General features: G+C 36.8%; 1 protein-coding gene across 5 annotated transcripts in view; it reads right to left on the bottom strand.

The window, feature by feature from the left end:
* Nucleotides 1–17,243, bottom strand: part of LOC104478270 (protein ELYS) — an 85,345-nt gene that overhangs the window by 60,464 nt on the left and 7,638 nt on the right. For 4 of the 5 annotated variants that reach the window (XM_086745455.1, XM_086745457.1, XM_086745454.1 and 1 more), the window contains exons 4-15: nucleotides 14,425–14,605; nucleotides 13,443–13,650; nucleotides 12,070–12,186; nucleotides 11,338–11,422; nucleotides 7,780–7,930; nucleotides 5,222–5,354; nucleotides 4,953–5,134; nucleotides 4,418–4,479; nucleotides 3,356–3,484; nucleotides 625–715; nucleotides 450–539; nucleotides 147–287 (exon numbers count right to left, since the gene is read on the bottom strand). In XM_086745455.1, coding sequence (XP_086601581.1) covers nucleotides 147–287; nucleotides 450–539; nucleotides 625–715; nucleotides 3,356–3,484; nucleotides 4,418–4,479; nucleotides 4,953–5,134; nucleotides 5,222–5,354; nucleotides 7,780–7,930; nucleotides 11,338–11,422; nucleotides 12,070–12,186; nucleotides 13,443–13,650; nucleotides 14,425–14,605 — 1,570 coding nt within the window. Of the gene's footprint in view, nucleotides 1–146; nucleotides 288–449; nucleotides 540–624; nucleotides 716–3,355; nucleotides 3,485–4,417; nucleotides 4,480–4,952; nucleotides 5,135–5,221; nucleotides 5,355–7,779; nucleotides 7,931–11,337; nucleotides 11,423–12,069; nucleotides 12,187–13,442; nucleotides 13,651–14,424; nucleotides 14,606–17,243 lie in introns of those variants that run through there. The other variant, XM_086745458.1, reaches the window with a different exon arrangement.

Below are 17,243 nucleotides of genomic sequence, written 5' to 3'. Positions count from 1 at the left end.
TCAGATTTAAGCCCCTTCTCCCACCTAAAGCTGACTCTCTTCCAGTCATCCAAAACAACAGCAGCTCGTGTTTCCACAATTACAACCCAAGCAATTTTCCAAGTCCTAACAAAACATACCCAAGATTTAGCCATACTGTCACAAACCTTTTCCAGTAAGCTCTTGGGCTTCTCTTAGAAAACAGTTTAAGACAGTGTTGAGGTTGCTCAAAAGCAACTGGCAGTGCTGAAGAGACTGCAATGTCTGTGGGTCAAGGAAGTTGCAGGAGCCATCAAACAGCGGAACACCTGCTCAAGAATAAATAGGAGATCATTAGCCTGCAGAGCAATTTCAGAGTTTCACAGGACACTTAATGAACCGCGTGCGAGTTCATGTACCAGCAGAGCACCCAATAAGCTCAACCAGGAAGCATGATTTTCTGGTTGCACAATGACTACGCTAGTACTCACATCTTTGGTCAAATTCATCTTTTGTGTTGATCACCTTGTTCCATGTCCACTCAAGTACAAACCGTAAATTAGCAGCAGAACTTGGCTGCTCTATACAAGAGAAAACAAACAAGGAATGTATCAACCATTTCAAACTACAAAATAGAGAATAGAAAAACAATGGAAGAAGCATTACCTTCACACGTCCAATGTTTAATGCATCCAGTCAGAAGTTCTAAAGACCCTGTCTGGACAGCAGCTGACAGTATCGCTTCTAACTGCTCCTCCTAAACATGACAGACAAAATACTATGGGAATCTTACATACTTTCAAGATCTGAACCACCAACAGTAAATGTTTATTTCTAACTGTCTACTAATTCAGACATCACAAAGTCAATTAGTATACATGCAACTAAGTCCACCTTATTTTCCTTAATTGTAGCCACAGGCTGGACTTCTCGTTGGTCTGAGAAACACATGAACTTTTCCTCCAACATTTCAACTTACTGAAGGCTAGTTCTAATCTTTATTTGCATGCCTCTGCATTATAGTCCTAACTTACTGACTTCCAATTAACTATTTTCAGCAATCTCCACTGCCAATACTCATTATGCATTTTGTGCATATATGTTTACCATCATGAATGCATGAAGGGCACAGAAAAAATACAACTATGCAATGTCTGCATGGGAACACTGAAGCTAAGGTGAAGCAGCTCTCTAGACTATGAAGAAACAAAGCAGTTCTGACACCCAAAACATTAAGTTACCATTTTCTAAAATGGCAGAAAAGTAGTGAAGCTTTTAAATTCTGACAGGTTTAAATTTTAGGCTGTTCAAATACTGTATTATAATGCAGTGATATTTCTTTAGGATGATAATAACTATGCGCAGACGTGATATTAAGTAGTAGTTTATTTCAGCTAATGTTCTGATACTTCTTTCAAGTGAAATGATCCTTCATGAAATTTTACTTTTTTCTTCCTTTTATTTTTTAAAACATATTCAAAAGTATCTTTCCTTCTAGTTAAAACCATTACATTCAAAGCAATTTCTACACATTTGAATACACGTGTGATATTTCCATCTTTTCCTGAAAACTGGTTTCAGAGAAGGAAACACAACAAATAGTATTCACAGTGGCAAACAAAACTCCCAACCAAGCTTCTTGACTGTAATTCTGAAATTTGTTGTAGTAATATAAAAAAAAAAAAAATCCCTGCTCAAATGCATAACAAGTCTCTGAATAATAAAGTCACAATTCAGTAAATGTTATTACAAAATTTATTTCACAAGTTATTTCCAAATTGAAGCTGACATCAGAACACCTAATTTGAATGTAAGAGTCTACAGTAAACAGTCTATGGCCTAGGTCAACTTGGAAAGACATTTAGCTGCTACACTCTGCCAAGTGTTATTTGCCCACATGCACTTCCACAAATCTGGTGAATAATCCAGTACGTAAGAAGATGAGGGCAGTGGAAAGACTGCTTTCCATTTCCTACTAATTGCTCCACTGTATAAGGACTAGTCAATTTATCATAGAATCATTACTGTTGGAAAATACCTCCAAGATCACAAAGTCCAACCATCAACCCAACACCACTAAACCATGTCTTGAACAGCCATATCTACACGTTTTTTTTAACACCTCCAAGGATAGCGACACCACCACCTCCCTGGGCAGCCTGTTCTAATGCCTGACCACTGTTTCAGTAAATAAATTTTTCCCAATGTCCAATTTAAACCTCCCCTGACACAACTTGAGGCCATTTCCTCTCATCCTATCACTAGTTACCTGGGAGAGGAGACCAACACCTGCCTCCCTACAACCTCCTGTCAGGTAGTTGTAAAGAGCAATAAGGTCTCCCCTCGGCCTCCTCTTCTCCAGACTAAACAATCCCAGTTCCCAGACACTCCTCATAAGACTTGTTCTCCGGACCCTTCAACAGCTTTGTTACCCTTCTCTGGATGTGCTCCAGCACCTCAGTGTCCTTCTTGTACCCAGGGGCCTAAAACTGAACTGGCCTCACCAGTGCCTACTACAGGGGCAGGATCACTTCCCTACTCCTGCTGGCCACACTGTTCCTGATACAAGCAGGAATTTAGCTTAGATTTAGCTTAGATACTGCCTTGGTGAAGACGGGCTGTTCATCACTGAGGCTCCATCTTTCATGAAACTCTTCAGATGAGAGAGAAAAGCTGGTACATTGCACATGGAAAACCTATGAAAGAGGGAGGTGAGTTCACTATGCCGGGATAAAGCAGATAGAAGATAGTGGGTGTCATGAGATAAAGGTGATTAAAGTGTTGCAGCAACAAAAGGGCAGTTTAAAAGGAGGAAACTGGCCTACTGTAGCACAAGGCAAAGGCTACAGAGGTGAAGATCTGCTTTGAGATGATGTAGAAAAGCCTCCTGATGAAGGGAAAATGAGGGAAAGTGGTGATGAAATTGTCAGGTAGAGCTGACAACAGTAATTGTTTAGCACAGCCCACTTCCTTGGAAGTAAAGGATCACGTATGGTGCAGCAAGTTGATGTCTGCAATAGCTCACACCTGAGTGAGACGCCCCCACTGTCAGCAAATGCACGGAACCTAATGGTCTGAGAAACTCAAAGGGCGAAGGCTGTTCTGAGGAAAAGATACTTTATGTTGCACATGACCAGCACTGACTTAATGCTTCCTTGTGTGTATCTGTGGCACAGAATTAATAGATGGGTCTCTAAAGATAGATCTATTAGGCCTGTTCCCAAACTCAGTCATGTGCATCTAAGAGTATTATTACTTTGGTTAACTAAAGTCAACATCTGTATTTCAATGCAATTCGCAAATAAAAAGAAAATCAGATTATCACGTCTTGTAGCCTCTACAGCCCTGTCAGATAAGATAGATGTATTTCCCCCTTGATTCTCTGATATGCACTCACCTGACTCAAACTCGATGGCTGGACATCAACCAGTCTTGGAGACAGCAAGCCAGCTACAAGACACCTATTGTAGCTATCATGAATGGCTCCACTTATTGAAGGACCAGATTTTTTCAAAAAATTCAAGGTCTGAAAAATCAATCAAAAACTACAGATTAAGACAGCATTATAATTCAATCACTAAGGTTCTGGATAACCACTACGAGAAACAATATAAATGTTCACTTAAACTGTCAGAAAGGTTTCATCAGTAATATTCTTTAGGTTAGCAATCTGAGTAAGCATTCTTATGCAGAGTCTTAAAGACAGCAGCCAAACAGTTACAGTTTATTTTAAAAAAGCCTGTAAAACAAAATATCAGCACTTGTAATGCTTAATTAAGTATTTTCTAGCCTCCCTGTCAGTACATAGGCCTTTCTTTTTTCCTGAACATTGACACAAAATACATTCTTTATAAGCTAAAACCAACACACAAATTTAAATCACACTTTGGAAGAGTCTTTCTATGCTTGCTTGTGCAGAAGCTGATATTGTTGCCAATATTTAGTAAGCTGAAACTTAATTCAAAATTATTTGTCACAATCTGTGCAGTGGCTTGGAAGTTATGATCTGGCCAAGTCTGGAGAAAAAAAAAATCATTTCTTCTTAAACAGTTAAATAATTTTTCATTTTCTCCATTCTGTACTCTTCTTCAAGTTAATCAGGGACCAAAATCCTACCTCAAGACTATGCAGGCAGCTCAACTGATGGGTAATAAAGAAGTGATAGCTTCCCTGACTTCCACAACATTTTTGTTCTTGCTCCTAGAACAATGTGGTATTCCTTTCTGGACATCAAATCCCTGATCTTGCTTCAACAGTAGACAACTGTAATTTCACAGTCCCAAGAGTGGACTTAAAAACACTAGCACTTGCATAAAACTGGCAGGATACAATTGCAATTATGCGTGTGGATAAGAAGGATGAGTGCAAAATTGTCTCCTGACACTAAAAACAGTGCAAGAGAAAACTTAGAAAATGTACATCTCTTGACATTCACAAGAAAGATACAGTGAAAGATCACCTCCTTCTGGAAGCCGGTGCAAGTCATATGAACAACTCCAGAGTTCAGCAAGCATGTACCATCTGCAGAAACAATGAACATCTGACAACTTTCCATACTCTCACAGTTCTGTATAACCAGTTTACATTTTTTAAATAGCAGTATCTGGAAAGATACAACTAAGTACCCATTTTCTTCATCAGATCACTTACAAACTTTTTTTAAAAAATAATCATTGAGTGTAGAAATTTTATCTCTAGTGCTATCAAGCACTATCTAGTGCTGTGCTTTGAGTTTCAGTTCAAAGTAATTTCATTTTATAACCTCATGGGCTACATTACAAAAGCACCAAACCCTAAAGCCCAGCAGACTGTTAGATACATTTCACAATATTAAGTATCCTGTTAGTATAATGTAATCAGAGTTGCGCTGGGGGGGGGTTGCAGTTTTTTGTTTTGGTTTGAGTTCTGAGTGACAAACAATGAACAGGAGAACCAGTAAATGGCACTTGACCTCAATTTAAGCTTATCACTATTAAAAGCAGTGAAATACCTACCAAAATTATAGGTGCTTGGGTTAAAAAACTGTTCAGGTGGTGGATAAGAAGGAGGAACTCCTCGACTTAGACTCCGCTCATGTACCATTATATCCAAAATGACATTTGGAGAAGTCATGCTTATTACAGTATCCAGTGACCACAATGCAAAATAGGGACAATCATGAAGGAATTCTTCTGGTCTTAAAGAAAACAAGAGCATAAGCTAAACATCAACATTCAAATGAATTATTTGTAGGGATATTGAAAACAACTTAATAAAAATCTACCTTAGTGAATCTGGCATTTGAGCATGATACCAGCGATTAATGTCAAATACACCCAAATAAGTAGATGGTTTTCCCTGACCGTATGTATTCACTTGCCAACTGAAGATCGATACACTGGTGTCAGGAGATACTACTGTAAAAGATAAGACATTGTTTCTTATTTGTAGAAAATATATATTTGATTTTTTAAAACACCACTTCCTATTTTGGCTTAATTTTGTTCTATCACTCATGAAACATAACACTTACTAAGAAGAATTAAAAACAAAACACAGAATAGTAAACATTTCTGTGATAGGTTTCAGTCATACTGCCCCTTTTACCTCTTCAAATTTTATCAGTTCTAAGCCAAATAAAATACACATTTATTAGCTAATTAAGTTTTCCATACATTTAGAGTTGAACAAGACATTTAGCTAGATTAACAGTTTAGCAAAAAAAAAAAAATGCTAGGAACACACACTTTTATAATAGAATGCATACATGTATTTATCATAAACACTTGTATCACTCAGCTGGCATTATTAATTTCCAGATTTGATCCAATGACAGGTTTTAAGAATAGCTCCTTTCCAGCATATTCAGAATGAAAGAACTTAATTATCACACAAAATCAAATCAAACAAACAGGAAATTAGATTAAAGTTTTTAACATAAAACATTCACAATGTTAGACCATTCCACTTATTGAGAGAACTGGAGTATGTCTTCTCTGGGGAGAATGTATTCTCTAGATGTAAGCAAAGTATGTGTTCTATCATTTTCCCTAATACAGTAAGGAAGACAACAACTGTTTGGCAAAATGTTTCTCTGCTGAATTCATTATTATTGTTTAGAGATCCTCACACACTTTGCTATCTTTCATTGTGATCTTCTGTGCCATTTACATTTTGTTAGCTGCTGAAACTGCCTTTGAAGATACCAATTATTTTCATAATTCAGAAGACAATTCCATTGCTAGCCTCAGTCCACATCCAACAGAAGCTCATGTGTGCCTAAAACTTAACAGATTCTGAATAAAAGCTAATAAGAATTCATCAGAAAAATATGAAGTATTTCTCCATGGCTCACACTTCATAAGAAGGAGACAGAAAGGATTTTTTTCACTGCTGTTTTGTTTTGGTTTTTTTTCTGGGGGGTGGGGAGTGGGGGTGTTTGGTTTAAACAAGTTCTTAGAAGGCACTCTTCTCAGAAACATGACACAAGCGAAGAAAACCCAGAAGTGTTTCTATTAGATTTTAACACACTGTTGATAGAGGATGGCATCACTAAAGAGATGGAAGTTGCCACTTCAGGGCTAAATCAAAAGATAATAAACAGAAATAGCCCAGAAAGATCATGCAAGTATCGTCTTTGTCATATCAGAAAGAAGTTTTGACTAAGTATAAGGGCATGGAAAGCTATTGCCTTAAGAACTTGTAGATGTAGGAACATTAGATTTAGAGAGGAAAAAATGGAAAGGCAGATCAGAGAATCATTTAGGTTAGAAAACACCCTTAAGATCATCAACCTCAACCATAAATCTAACACTGCCAAGTCCACCACTTAACTAAATCCCTAAGCATCAGATCTACAGGTCTTTTAAATACCTCCAGGAATGGTGACTCAACCACTTCCCTGGGCAGCCTGTTCCAGTGCTTGATAACCAGCTTCGCTGCTCTTCTTTGGACATGCTCCAGCACTTCAATGTCTTTCTTGTAGTGAGGGGCCCAAAACAGAACACCATATTTGAGATCTGGCCTCACCAAGGCCGAGTACAGGGGGACAATCACTTCCCTACTCCTGCTGGCCACACTATTTCTCACACAACCCAGGATGCCTTCTTGGCCACCTGGGCACACTGCTGGTTCATATTCAGCTGGCTCCTGACCAATGGCCCCAGGTCCTTTTCCGCCAGGCAGCTTCCCTGCCACTCTTCCCCAAGCCTGTAGCATTGCACGGTGTTGCTGTAACCCAAATGCAGAACCTAGCACTTAGCCTTGTTGAATCTCATACAATTGGCCTCAGCCCAACGATTCAGCCTGCCCAGATCCCTCTGCAGAGCCCTTCTACCCAAGTGGACCAACGCTCCCACTCAATGTGGCATCGCCTGCAAGCTTACTGAGGATGCATTCAATCTCTTCATCCAGATCAGTGATAAAGGTATTAAAGAGAACTGGCCCCAACACTGAGCCCTGGGGAACACTACTTGTGACTAGTTGCCAACTGGATGCAGACATAGGTTTGGACACAGAAAAAAAAGATTTAGGTAACATTCCTAAGCAATGGAGAAAATGATCTTATTTTTCAAAGACAACAGGTGGAAGAATAAAACAACTGATAACCATTATACAAATGATCCCACCATGTCATAAAGTATAAAATAAAAACTATTTTTTTCCTTTAAAGAAGTCCCATATAACTTAAGCACCCAATTTTTCTTTTCAAGGCTGCCCAACAAGCTAGTCTATACAGATATTTAAGACTTTCAGACTGCGGATAGAGAACAGCATCCATTCATTGCTTAGATTCTACACCCATTTATGTTAGAATAACCAAACGTGGACATCAGAACAAACCTTCATTAATGCTATCCTCTCTGTCAACATGGTTGCGAAATTTTTCTACAGTCTGACAGCTGAGTAATTTGGTATTGCTGGTCTGCCCTCTCAGGGGAAAGACTCCACTCGTGAGATCTAAACTGTACCTTTCATCACAGTATTCCAAACCCTGGGGAAAAAATAAGAGAAAAGAGAAAAGGTCATTTTGAGATAAAAAACATAAATATACCTAAATATGAAATAATGTATATGTCTAATACAACATGTATATTATAGCTTATACAAAGTAAGCAAACTACTTTAAGAGATACAGAAACCCTGACAGGATTGTGTTCAACCTCTGATACCACCATTTTCTAAGTAAGCATTAACTGAAATACTGTCCTTCTCCAAATACAGCATTTGTTCAAACTGTCTACCATACAACACACGAACGTGCGTACTGTGAACAAACAGCAGCTCTACAATTAAAAATAAAAAACACCAAACAAAACCACCACCAACAAAAACCAATCAAAAAATTTATCACATCATATTCTACCCAAGTTTCCTAAATTTCCAAAATGAACTGGCATGACACAACACATTCTCGTATGATCTCACAGGATACATCTAATTCATCTAATTTGAGAAAAGACAAGCTTTCTCTTAACAGTTGTAGGAAGCGCTACAACTAAATATCACAGCTGTCTAAAAAAAAATTGAAAAAAATTAAGTCTTTCTTTACTAAAAAGAAAAGTACTTCTAAAGCAAAGCAGTGTATTTTAAATTTTACACATCGAGGCAAGCAAACTGACGTTAAAGAACTCCAGTGTAGGGAATATGTTAAGTAATTACTTTATCAACTAGCAAAATATGAAGACACTTTTCAAATGAGATGCACTGGTCAGACTCTGCTCTGAAAGTAGAGACTGTATGCTCTGTCCATCCACAAACATTGTGTAGGACAAAGGTAAAGATGTGCTCCATGACCATGACTCAATGCACTAGATTTAGCAACCGATGAGATAGTATGAAAAAAAAAAAAAAAATCTTTGAAAGTATAACTTAAACATGCCTTTATGTTTAATTACTTGAGCAGACTTGAACCAGCCTTGAAGGCAATGGAGACACAAGTTTGACACACATTTTAAAAACGCAGTGCTACATGTTCCAGAAGTCCTATTCATGACTTTTTACCACGATACAAAGTCAAAGATGCACTCTTTCATAGCCTGAAGTCTGATTCCTGTAAAGCAAAGCACTGCTGTAGCAGGTAACTCCTTCAAGCTCCTACAAACTCTATTCAATGAACAAGAGTCAACAATAGAGTCCTCCTTGTCTACTCAAATTTGGCCTGGCAAATGAGAACAACTCTTAAATTTCCTTCCACTGAAGACAGACAAGAAACTTGACTCAGCCAGCCATACAGCCAGCCAGCCATGTAGAACTAACCAACTCGTGAGTGCAAGGAAGTATTCCGAGACCAAAAGTGTCCACTGGAAAGCACACATCCTGTCCTAACACATCTTTTGGGGTTTTGGCGGGGGTTTGGGAGTTGTTTTTGTGTTTTGGCTTGGGGTTTTTTTTGTGGGATTTTTCGGGCAGTAGGTGTTATCAGATCTTGGTATGAAGGTACATATGTAAGTGGCTCATCCAGAAGCTAGCTGAAGAACCTGTCTTTTTTTCCCAGAGGGTCCACTCATTTAGTTGTCTCTTCAACTGCCTTTAAGATTCGTTCCTGCTTCATTCATCACAGGGAAGCAGAAACAGCACGGGAGTAAAATATCTCAAATCCAGAGACTGGTGCCTGACACCTCTTACAAGTCTGTGAATCCATTACTGATTGTATTGTCTGCAGAGGGTTTAAACTATTACATTAACTACACCACAGTTTTCTCAGGTCACAAACACAATAACATTATTTAACCATTTTGGATGGTTTTTTAAAAGAGTGTCAACTGGAATTTCTAGTAGACCTATATTTTAAAGGCTGATGAAACATTCCAGTCATCTGAAGGAAAAAACTGACACTCGTCACATCTTGTTCAGGAAAATAAGATGACCAAGACAAAGAATTGCCAAAGAGTTAAAGGTCCCACATTTTAACAGTAAAGTGTTGAGACAGAGCAAAGTAGACATGAGAAAAATGCATATAGACAAGTACTTTTTTTCCAAAGAAGCACACAGTACAAGGTATTGTCTTTGCCACTGCTAAGAATGTATCTACAAATAACTTTTAAAAGAGGATAAAACAAAGCAGAAGTTCAAGAAAGTGAAACTGGAGAAAGATTAAAGAATCTTCCTCCTATCAACCTGTCAACATGCTTAGAGTCCTACAAGAGATGCAGCAGTGAACAGCAATGAAAGTCCTTTTAAGATTAAAAAAAAAACACAACAGGGTACTCTCTTCCTCTAGCACACTGTATATTTATGTCATAAAAACACCACACATCAACAAAGATAAAGAGATTACATCCATATTTGGAAAACGCTGAATCACTTGAAGATACTTCTACTTTGTCACCATGATAGTGCATTTAAAAGAAACACAAATTCTTCCAAACATCTAACTTTTATCTATTCAAAAGCAACACTTACAAATGAGGAAGGAGCTTTCCTATATATAAGGAAAAAGGTAAAAATTTAATCTCATTCAAAAAAATCAATAAGCAGAGTCCCTATAAAAACAGAGGATCACAATACAAGAATCACCTCTATTTCATTCCACACTTATTAAGAATATGCAAGAGAAAGTATCAAAAAGGAGGAAAGACTTGCTCGGAATTAGGATTATTTTCCCCTCAAAAAGACTTTGGAAAAGTCTTCAAGCACACTACTGAACAGAATTATACATTATATAGATGCATCCTATATCTGTTAGATATCTGAAATATAATGATACCTCATCTACATTTTAAACACAACACCTTTGGAGCCAGTTCTAGAAATTTATGTATACTCTTTTGACCAAATCATACCAATGTTTACTGAATTTATGTATTTCGCTGGCTTTAAGAGTAAATTTCATAAGTAATCCAGCTAAAAAGTAGAAAGAGTTATCTTTACAGCTACTAAGTAGACACTCTAGAGACACTTAGGAGACACTCTAGGTACATTTCATTTGAAGTCCAGCTGACACAGCTCAAAAGAAAAACAAGAATATAAACCTGAAGATCTGAAAAGAACAAAAATATATGTGACTGTATTTTAAAAAAGAGAGACAGACAGAAGCTTATTCAAGTCTGCAGTTTGGTTAAACGAAGCTATTCAAAGCCCTATCTTCTCTTCCCACGTACCATTAATTTGGTGTTTAAATTAAGAATAACTTTATGTGTAAAAGCTTCTTCCTCTTCAGGAATAGAATTTATACGGGCTTTTTGCAGATCAATCTAGTTGGAAGACACAACATGGCAGTATAAAACTGTATTACTTGTTTTCAAAAAGTATGGACAAAAGCTGTGCCCAAGAAAACTCAGCAAGAGATTTTTCTGTCATCTCTGCATTTTGATGGTAAATATTACCACTGTCATCTTAACTGATACTCACTTAGAGAAAATTACTATTTTCATCTTTCCACATACATGCAGGTCTCACCTCATACATGACTTGTCCTGATGCCAAGCGTTTTCTGTCACCAAATGCTAACTGCAACAGATGTAAACTCACAACATCACCTTCACTGAAAAAGGTATAAATGATGAAATTTGATTACATAGCTGCTTTATAGTCCTCATTATCACTTTATTAGATCTAGAGTAACATTTTCTTAATAGCATACTCCTGTTGAAAAGAAAAACACCACTTCCCAAAACATGATCATTGGTTACACTTAGCCACTAAAACGTAAAGGAGGAGATTTTGACACTAACAGCTTCAAGGGCAAATGTTAATTATAAAATTCGAAAGCTTTAACATGTTCCATGGACTAAAAATTGTTGGAAATAGCTCTTCACATGTTCTCAATGAAAACTGTTTAAATCAAACTTTAAAAGATTGCCACTCTATGAACAGTTGAGCTGATTAAATAGCTTGCTGATGCTGAAAGATCTTTTTCCCCTTCTCCTTTACAAAGGAAATAATTTAAGAATGTGAGTACAAAAATATAGCCGATGCTGCTTTGCATTTTTTTCAGAAGGTAGGAACTAGTAGGTGCCTCTTCACATCTGTTAAATCCTGTAAAAATTGCACTGTAAACTTAACACCTTCCACCCCTGAGAGAATCTCCTGCACAGTAAAATAAACAAAACAAATATACAGGTAACTGTATGTGAACAAATATATTTTTAAAAAAATTAACTCAGTGGCTCATTTTAAGTTACTATTCACCTTTCCTGTGTAGACTGAACAGCCCACAAGTAGCAACAATTGCGAGGATCATTCTCAGGCTCTTGAAAAGTAACAGCATAGACGGGAATCCTTCCTCCTTCAAGTTGAGAGTGGTGCCTACGGGTTTAAAAAAAGAAAAAAGGAGAAAAAAAATAGAAAAAAAGGTGAGCCTTACTGGCCTTAACTGTTTGTAGAAGGGTAGAACCATCTTCTGAGAAAGGAGCTTATCCTTACATCTTCTAAGTACAGAAAGTCATACTTCCATCTCATATCTCAAACAAGTGAGTCAAGGAAGACACTACTTTCTATGCAACAGTCAAAAAGTGAGGAAATTACTGTCCATCAAATGCAATAACCTGGGTTTATGGCCTCCTCTGCCTGAGGAGGAACATAAATGATTACTTCAGCTACCAGGCAAAAGATTGTTCCTACTTCAGTACTGAAAACGGAGCATATCTTCTGAACAAATTTAAAACAGTGCCAAACAGAAGTAGTCTCTCATTTCTTTACTGGACTATGTAAAGCATTTTTCTTCCAGACTTCTGAACCTTATTTTTACCTTCACAATCTGTTTTTGCCACCTAATTACTCCTCCACTGTCTATTTATGTATCCAATAGTTTCTGGTGAGTCACTGCAGATTTGCTTAGGTGAATCGCTACCTGAATTTAGACAACTATTTCAAGTGAGATTGCTCTTTGGCAGATTTTTAATACTCTCTATTGCTTATAAATTTACATGTCCCTTATTCTAATCTTCAAGTGTTCCAAGCAAACTTTCATTCATATGAATGACCTAGAATGGGTCAATCTCCTACTTTGGTCAAGGCTGGAATGTAGGAAAGAATACAAGTTCAGGCTCAGATCAGCTATGGATATATCATGTCTCCCTAGTTTCATCCTGCACACTTTAAAGAACATTATCACCAAAATCACATTATTAACATACTTAAGCCTTTCAATTTATGCCCTAATTGCAGTAACTGTTTCTGAAAAATAATTTCTAAAATTTGTTTAATCGAAATAGACATATTTCCTGCTTTCACTGAATACTACTTAAGAGAACAAACTGCCTTATAGAAATCAGCTGTATCGCATCCTAACTGCTTGACATAACCCAAAGCAGCATGCTTTCCACAGTTCGTCAATCCACAGGCACAATAAAGAAAACAATTCCAGTCCACTGGGGAGAAGGCAGTCCACTTAATCCATGTATGACTTCACAGTTATTTCAGAAGAGGATTTCTAAACACTTCAAGATTATACTCAAAATTTCAGTCCCTGAAAAAGTTCTCTTTAAATTAACATACTTCCTTAAACAAAAAATTGAGACCCCTGCACCTCCAGGCATGGTCAAGTGTGAAGTCCTACTTACTCCCTCTTCAAAGTTTTCATATTCCATAGTGAAAGGTAGCCATCTGAAAAACCCACAACGAGCTGGTTGCTTCTGCTTATGTAGCACAGGGTTGATATTGCTGTTCCTGAAGGATTTTGTAATTGAAAACAGAGATGTCTCCCTTGTCTGGTCACAGTTTCTCTTCTTTGCGGAACTTCAGCAGGAATTCTAGTGACAACTTCTAGATCTATACACACAAAACCAGGCATGAATGTGTTATGCCACTTAGGTTGCATTTTAAACACCAACGTGATTCTATAATCTGATTCTACCATCCCAGGCAAAATACCCATTTACGTAACACTTTTTTTGCTACATCCATTTTGTATGTATTCAAAGAACATAAGAACTCTCTGATCGGACAGGTGTTCTTGCTCATATTTCAAAATCAGGAAGTGTAACCTTCATAGACAAATTCTTCTTGGACTCTGTAAATCAGGAGCTTGGGCCTCAAGATGAAGCTGTGTGAAGTGACATCAACTCCTGAACCCACTGTTATAATAACCAAAACAATTGTGTGCAATCTGAATACAAAAAATTGAGATTTCATTTATCCAAATGCATGATTTTTGGTAAGTCGGATTTATTTAAAAAAACAAACTCAAAATTTGCCCCAAGTCAATTAACAGAAGCAAAAGAACGTTCCCAAGAAATAGTGCACGTCCGACATTACATTCTATCAGACAGCTGCACTGACTCAGATGGTAAAATTCCTACACCTCCCTGGCAAGAATCATAGTGACATAGGACATAAGGAGGGGGCCATTTATAATATTAGAAGCAGTATTAAAGCCACTCTCATTTTTAATCCGTTCAGAACTCTATGATGTCAAACACCTATCTGTAATCAGTAGTCATAAATGTCTGCACACTAGTATCTTCAAAGTGAGATGTATATTGTTTATTTAAAAGACAACCGTTTTCTTACTTTTAAATTCAATTTTAAACACTGCAAGCTTACCTGATGCTTCTATTTCATTCTGACTGCAAGATAAATCATCCAAACAAAGGTCAACCAGAAGTAGATGACCAACATCTGTAGCCACTACTGCCACTCCAAAGAGCCATCGCAGACTCTGATGTAGGTGCCGAGTGCTCACGCTGGCTCCTCCATGATTAGTTACGGGTTCTATAGCAGTTACCTACAGGAAAACTACAAGTTAATATTTAAGCTGTTTGACAAGCTAAATAGAAATAATTTAAAAGTGAAACCAGAATTAGCACATCAGAAACAAGAAAATAAATACAGGATCATAAGACTTAAAAACAAAGCATTGTTTCCAATTATATCAATAAGAAAAGAATAAAATAAAAGCCCTGTACAAAAATCTGCTACTACCTTCCATTTACTATATTTCCTACAGTTATCTAACTGTATTAACATCAACTTAAATAGTGCATTCTATTGCTGCAGCTTACAAATTTTGATTTCCTACTTAGAAATAAATAACTCTAAGAAAACATAGAAAATCAGTTATACGCTAGAAACTTTACCATAATTAAGATAGTTAAGTAAGAAAGACAAGACTAAATCTAGTTCTTCCACTGCTCACAGTCCATCAGCTCTGTGACACAATCTATGCCTTCTTGTCAAACAAGTATTAGTACAAATCATGGCTGTAAGTCAGACAAGGCAGCAGTGGAGTTGCATAGTAGCCACATAATTTCTGTAGGAATTAAACATTCTTAGAAAATTTACACCTAATTTCATTTAGAATAAAAATAACAACTAGATAAAGTTTAAAAAGTTTTAAATGCACAGCAGCACCTCTATGAACGTTAACAAAAATTTTAAAAGCCCACCTAAAACAATGGCAAAAGGAACAGCAGTTAAATAAAAAGCTAACTCCAGCTGAGGAAGAAGTGCACATGGCTCTTTAACATGCAAAGCACTCTGCTCACAACTTTATCACAAGGTGAAGACAGACCCTTCAGCACATGTTGCAACACATCCCAGGACAATACTGACTGCTCTAGCAGCTACAAGCACATGAAAACTCCTGCACTAAAGCTATACAATAAAAGAACATAGGTTGTCATTTAGCCTTCTTACAAAATGCAACACAATGAAAACAGGAAGCTCTACATTAACAACAAAGTTTCACATCAAAATAAACAAAGAAGTGAGCATCACAAGGTAGTCCATTTTTTTTAATATATATATATTTATTTTTTTAACTCCCAGAAGTGGGGAAAAAATAACCAAACCCGTAAGCCCCAAAGTCCCCAAAGTTTTCTCCTCTCCCGTATCAATCACTTGCTATGACTACACTGCCTGGCAATCTACTTCAGAATTTACCTTTCACCTTGGTCACAAGAACTCTAATCTTAGAAGTACCTATCATAATTTAAACAACTTTGTTTTGTTTCAGATGTCTTATAAATCAAATTGAATTTCCAATCTTCTCTGCTACTCTAACAACTATCAAACGTGTTTTGATTATTCGAATTCTTGCTACTGCAAGTCTTTATGATTGTTATGAGGAAAGCAGAAATATTGTACATATCTTGCTGCAGAATTAGACAAAGTTCAAGTGTTGCTTCAAACTTCTATGATTTTTTTTTTTTGCATTATACAACTGGCTCCAAATGAATCTTTTCCATTTTTGCATACAGTCTTCCAAAAATGTTTCCCAGTTCTAACACTTCTATTTTCCATGTAGAAGCTCCTAAAACTGCATATTTTTCCACTGCGCTATGCACTGGCTTTTCATATTCTCCTAGACTACTGCCAACTCCTTCTGGGAATGAACAAAGAAAACTTTTCTCAGCTCACTGAATCTGAATGCAATCCTTCTCCCTTATACAAACCAGGAAAATTTGTGAAAATATCATTCAATAGTTCGGAAACATAGAACCATTATAAACCAATTTAATATAACTAATGTTTTTAATTCAGATTTGCTTTCACTAGAATCCAATTCAAATAATATTCCATTAACATCTTCAGTTTTCTGCTGCATTCCACATGTACATGCAGGGGGCAGTTAGGGATGCTTGCACCAAAATAAAGAAAAATAAAAAAAAAAAAAAACCCCAAATTCTTTCTAAGCTTGTGAACTTGTTTTTTTTTAACTCATTCATTTACTCTCTGAATCATTACACATCTACTCTTACACTAAAAGGCAGTCTGCATTAACATACTAATAGCTTGACACCTTGGACCAGAGTTTCTCTAAGTTAGTGTTAACGTGGGCAACTTAGTTGTCCACAGAAGATATACACACAGAAAATAGTCCATAAATTAAGGTGCTCAATAAAGCTTTAAAACTGTAATGATAAAAACTGCAGGAAGTGATGTTAAGAATAGATTTGCATTTTACTTCTAAAAATAATCAGTGTGAAAAATCAGAGAAACATTCAGGCAGATTAAAAATGCATATTATGTAATGTACAATTTGGAAGTATAAGTTACAGAATAAATTCAAAACATACAGACAGCGGCCAAGTGCAAGTTTTATCTTCCTGGTTTTGCCTACCCTTATTCCCATTCACAACTTAGAAGTCAACAGTCCAACTAGCAATATCTGTGTCCTGTCTCTGCTGATCTAACTAACAGCAAAAAGACAGGAAGGAAAATGAAAGGAACTGATCAAAAGTGCTTGTAATCAAGAGCATTCAGGGCATAAGAGCAAAAATTCAGAAAAGCTTTGGCTTTATTGTAAAATTCAACTTCCGCCACCTCAAGACTTCTTCATATTTTCTCCTGAACCACTTTTGTGGTATAGAAAAACTCCAACAGAACCGATACTTAAAACTACATTCTATTTGAATCACTTG

This window comes from Chlamydotis macqueenii, chromosome 3, assembly GCF_036417535.1.
Source record: "Chlamydotis macqueenii isolate bChlMac1 chromosome 3, bChlMac1.mat, whole genome shotgun sequence".
Lineage (NCBI taxonomy): Eukaryota > Metazoa > Chordata > Aves > Otidiformes > Otididae > Chlamydotis > Chlamydotis macqueenii.
The sequence above is the reverse complement of the archived record's forward strand: the minus strand, read 5'-3'. Positions and strand labels throughout refer to the sequence as shown.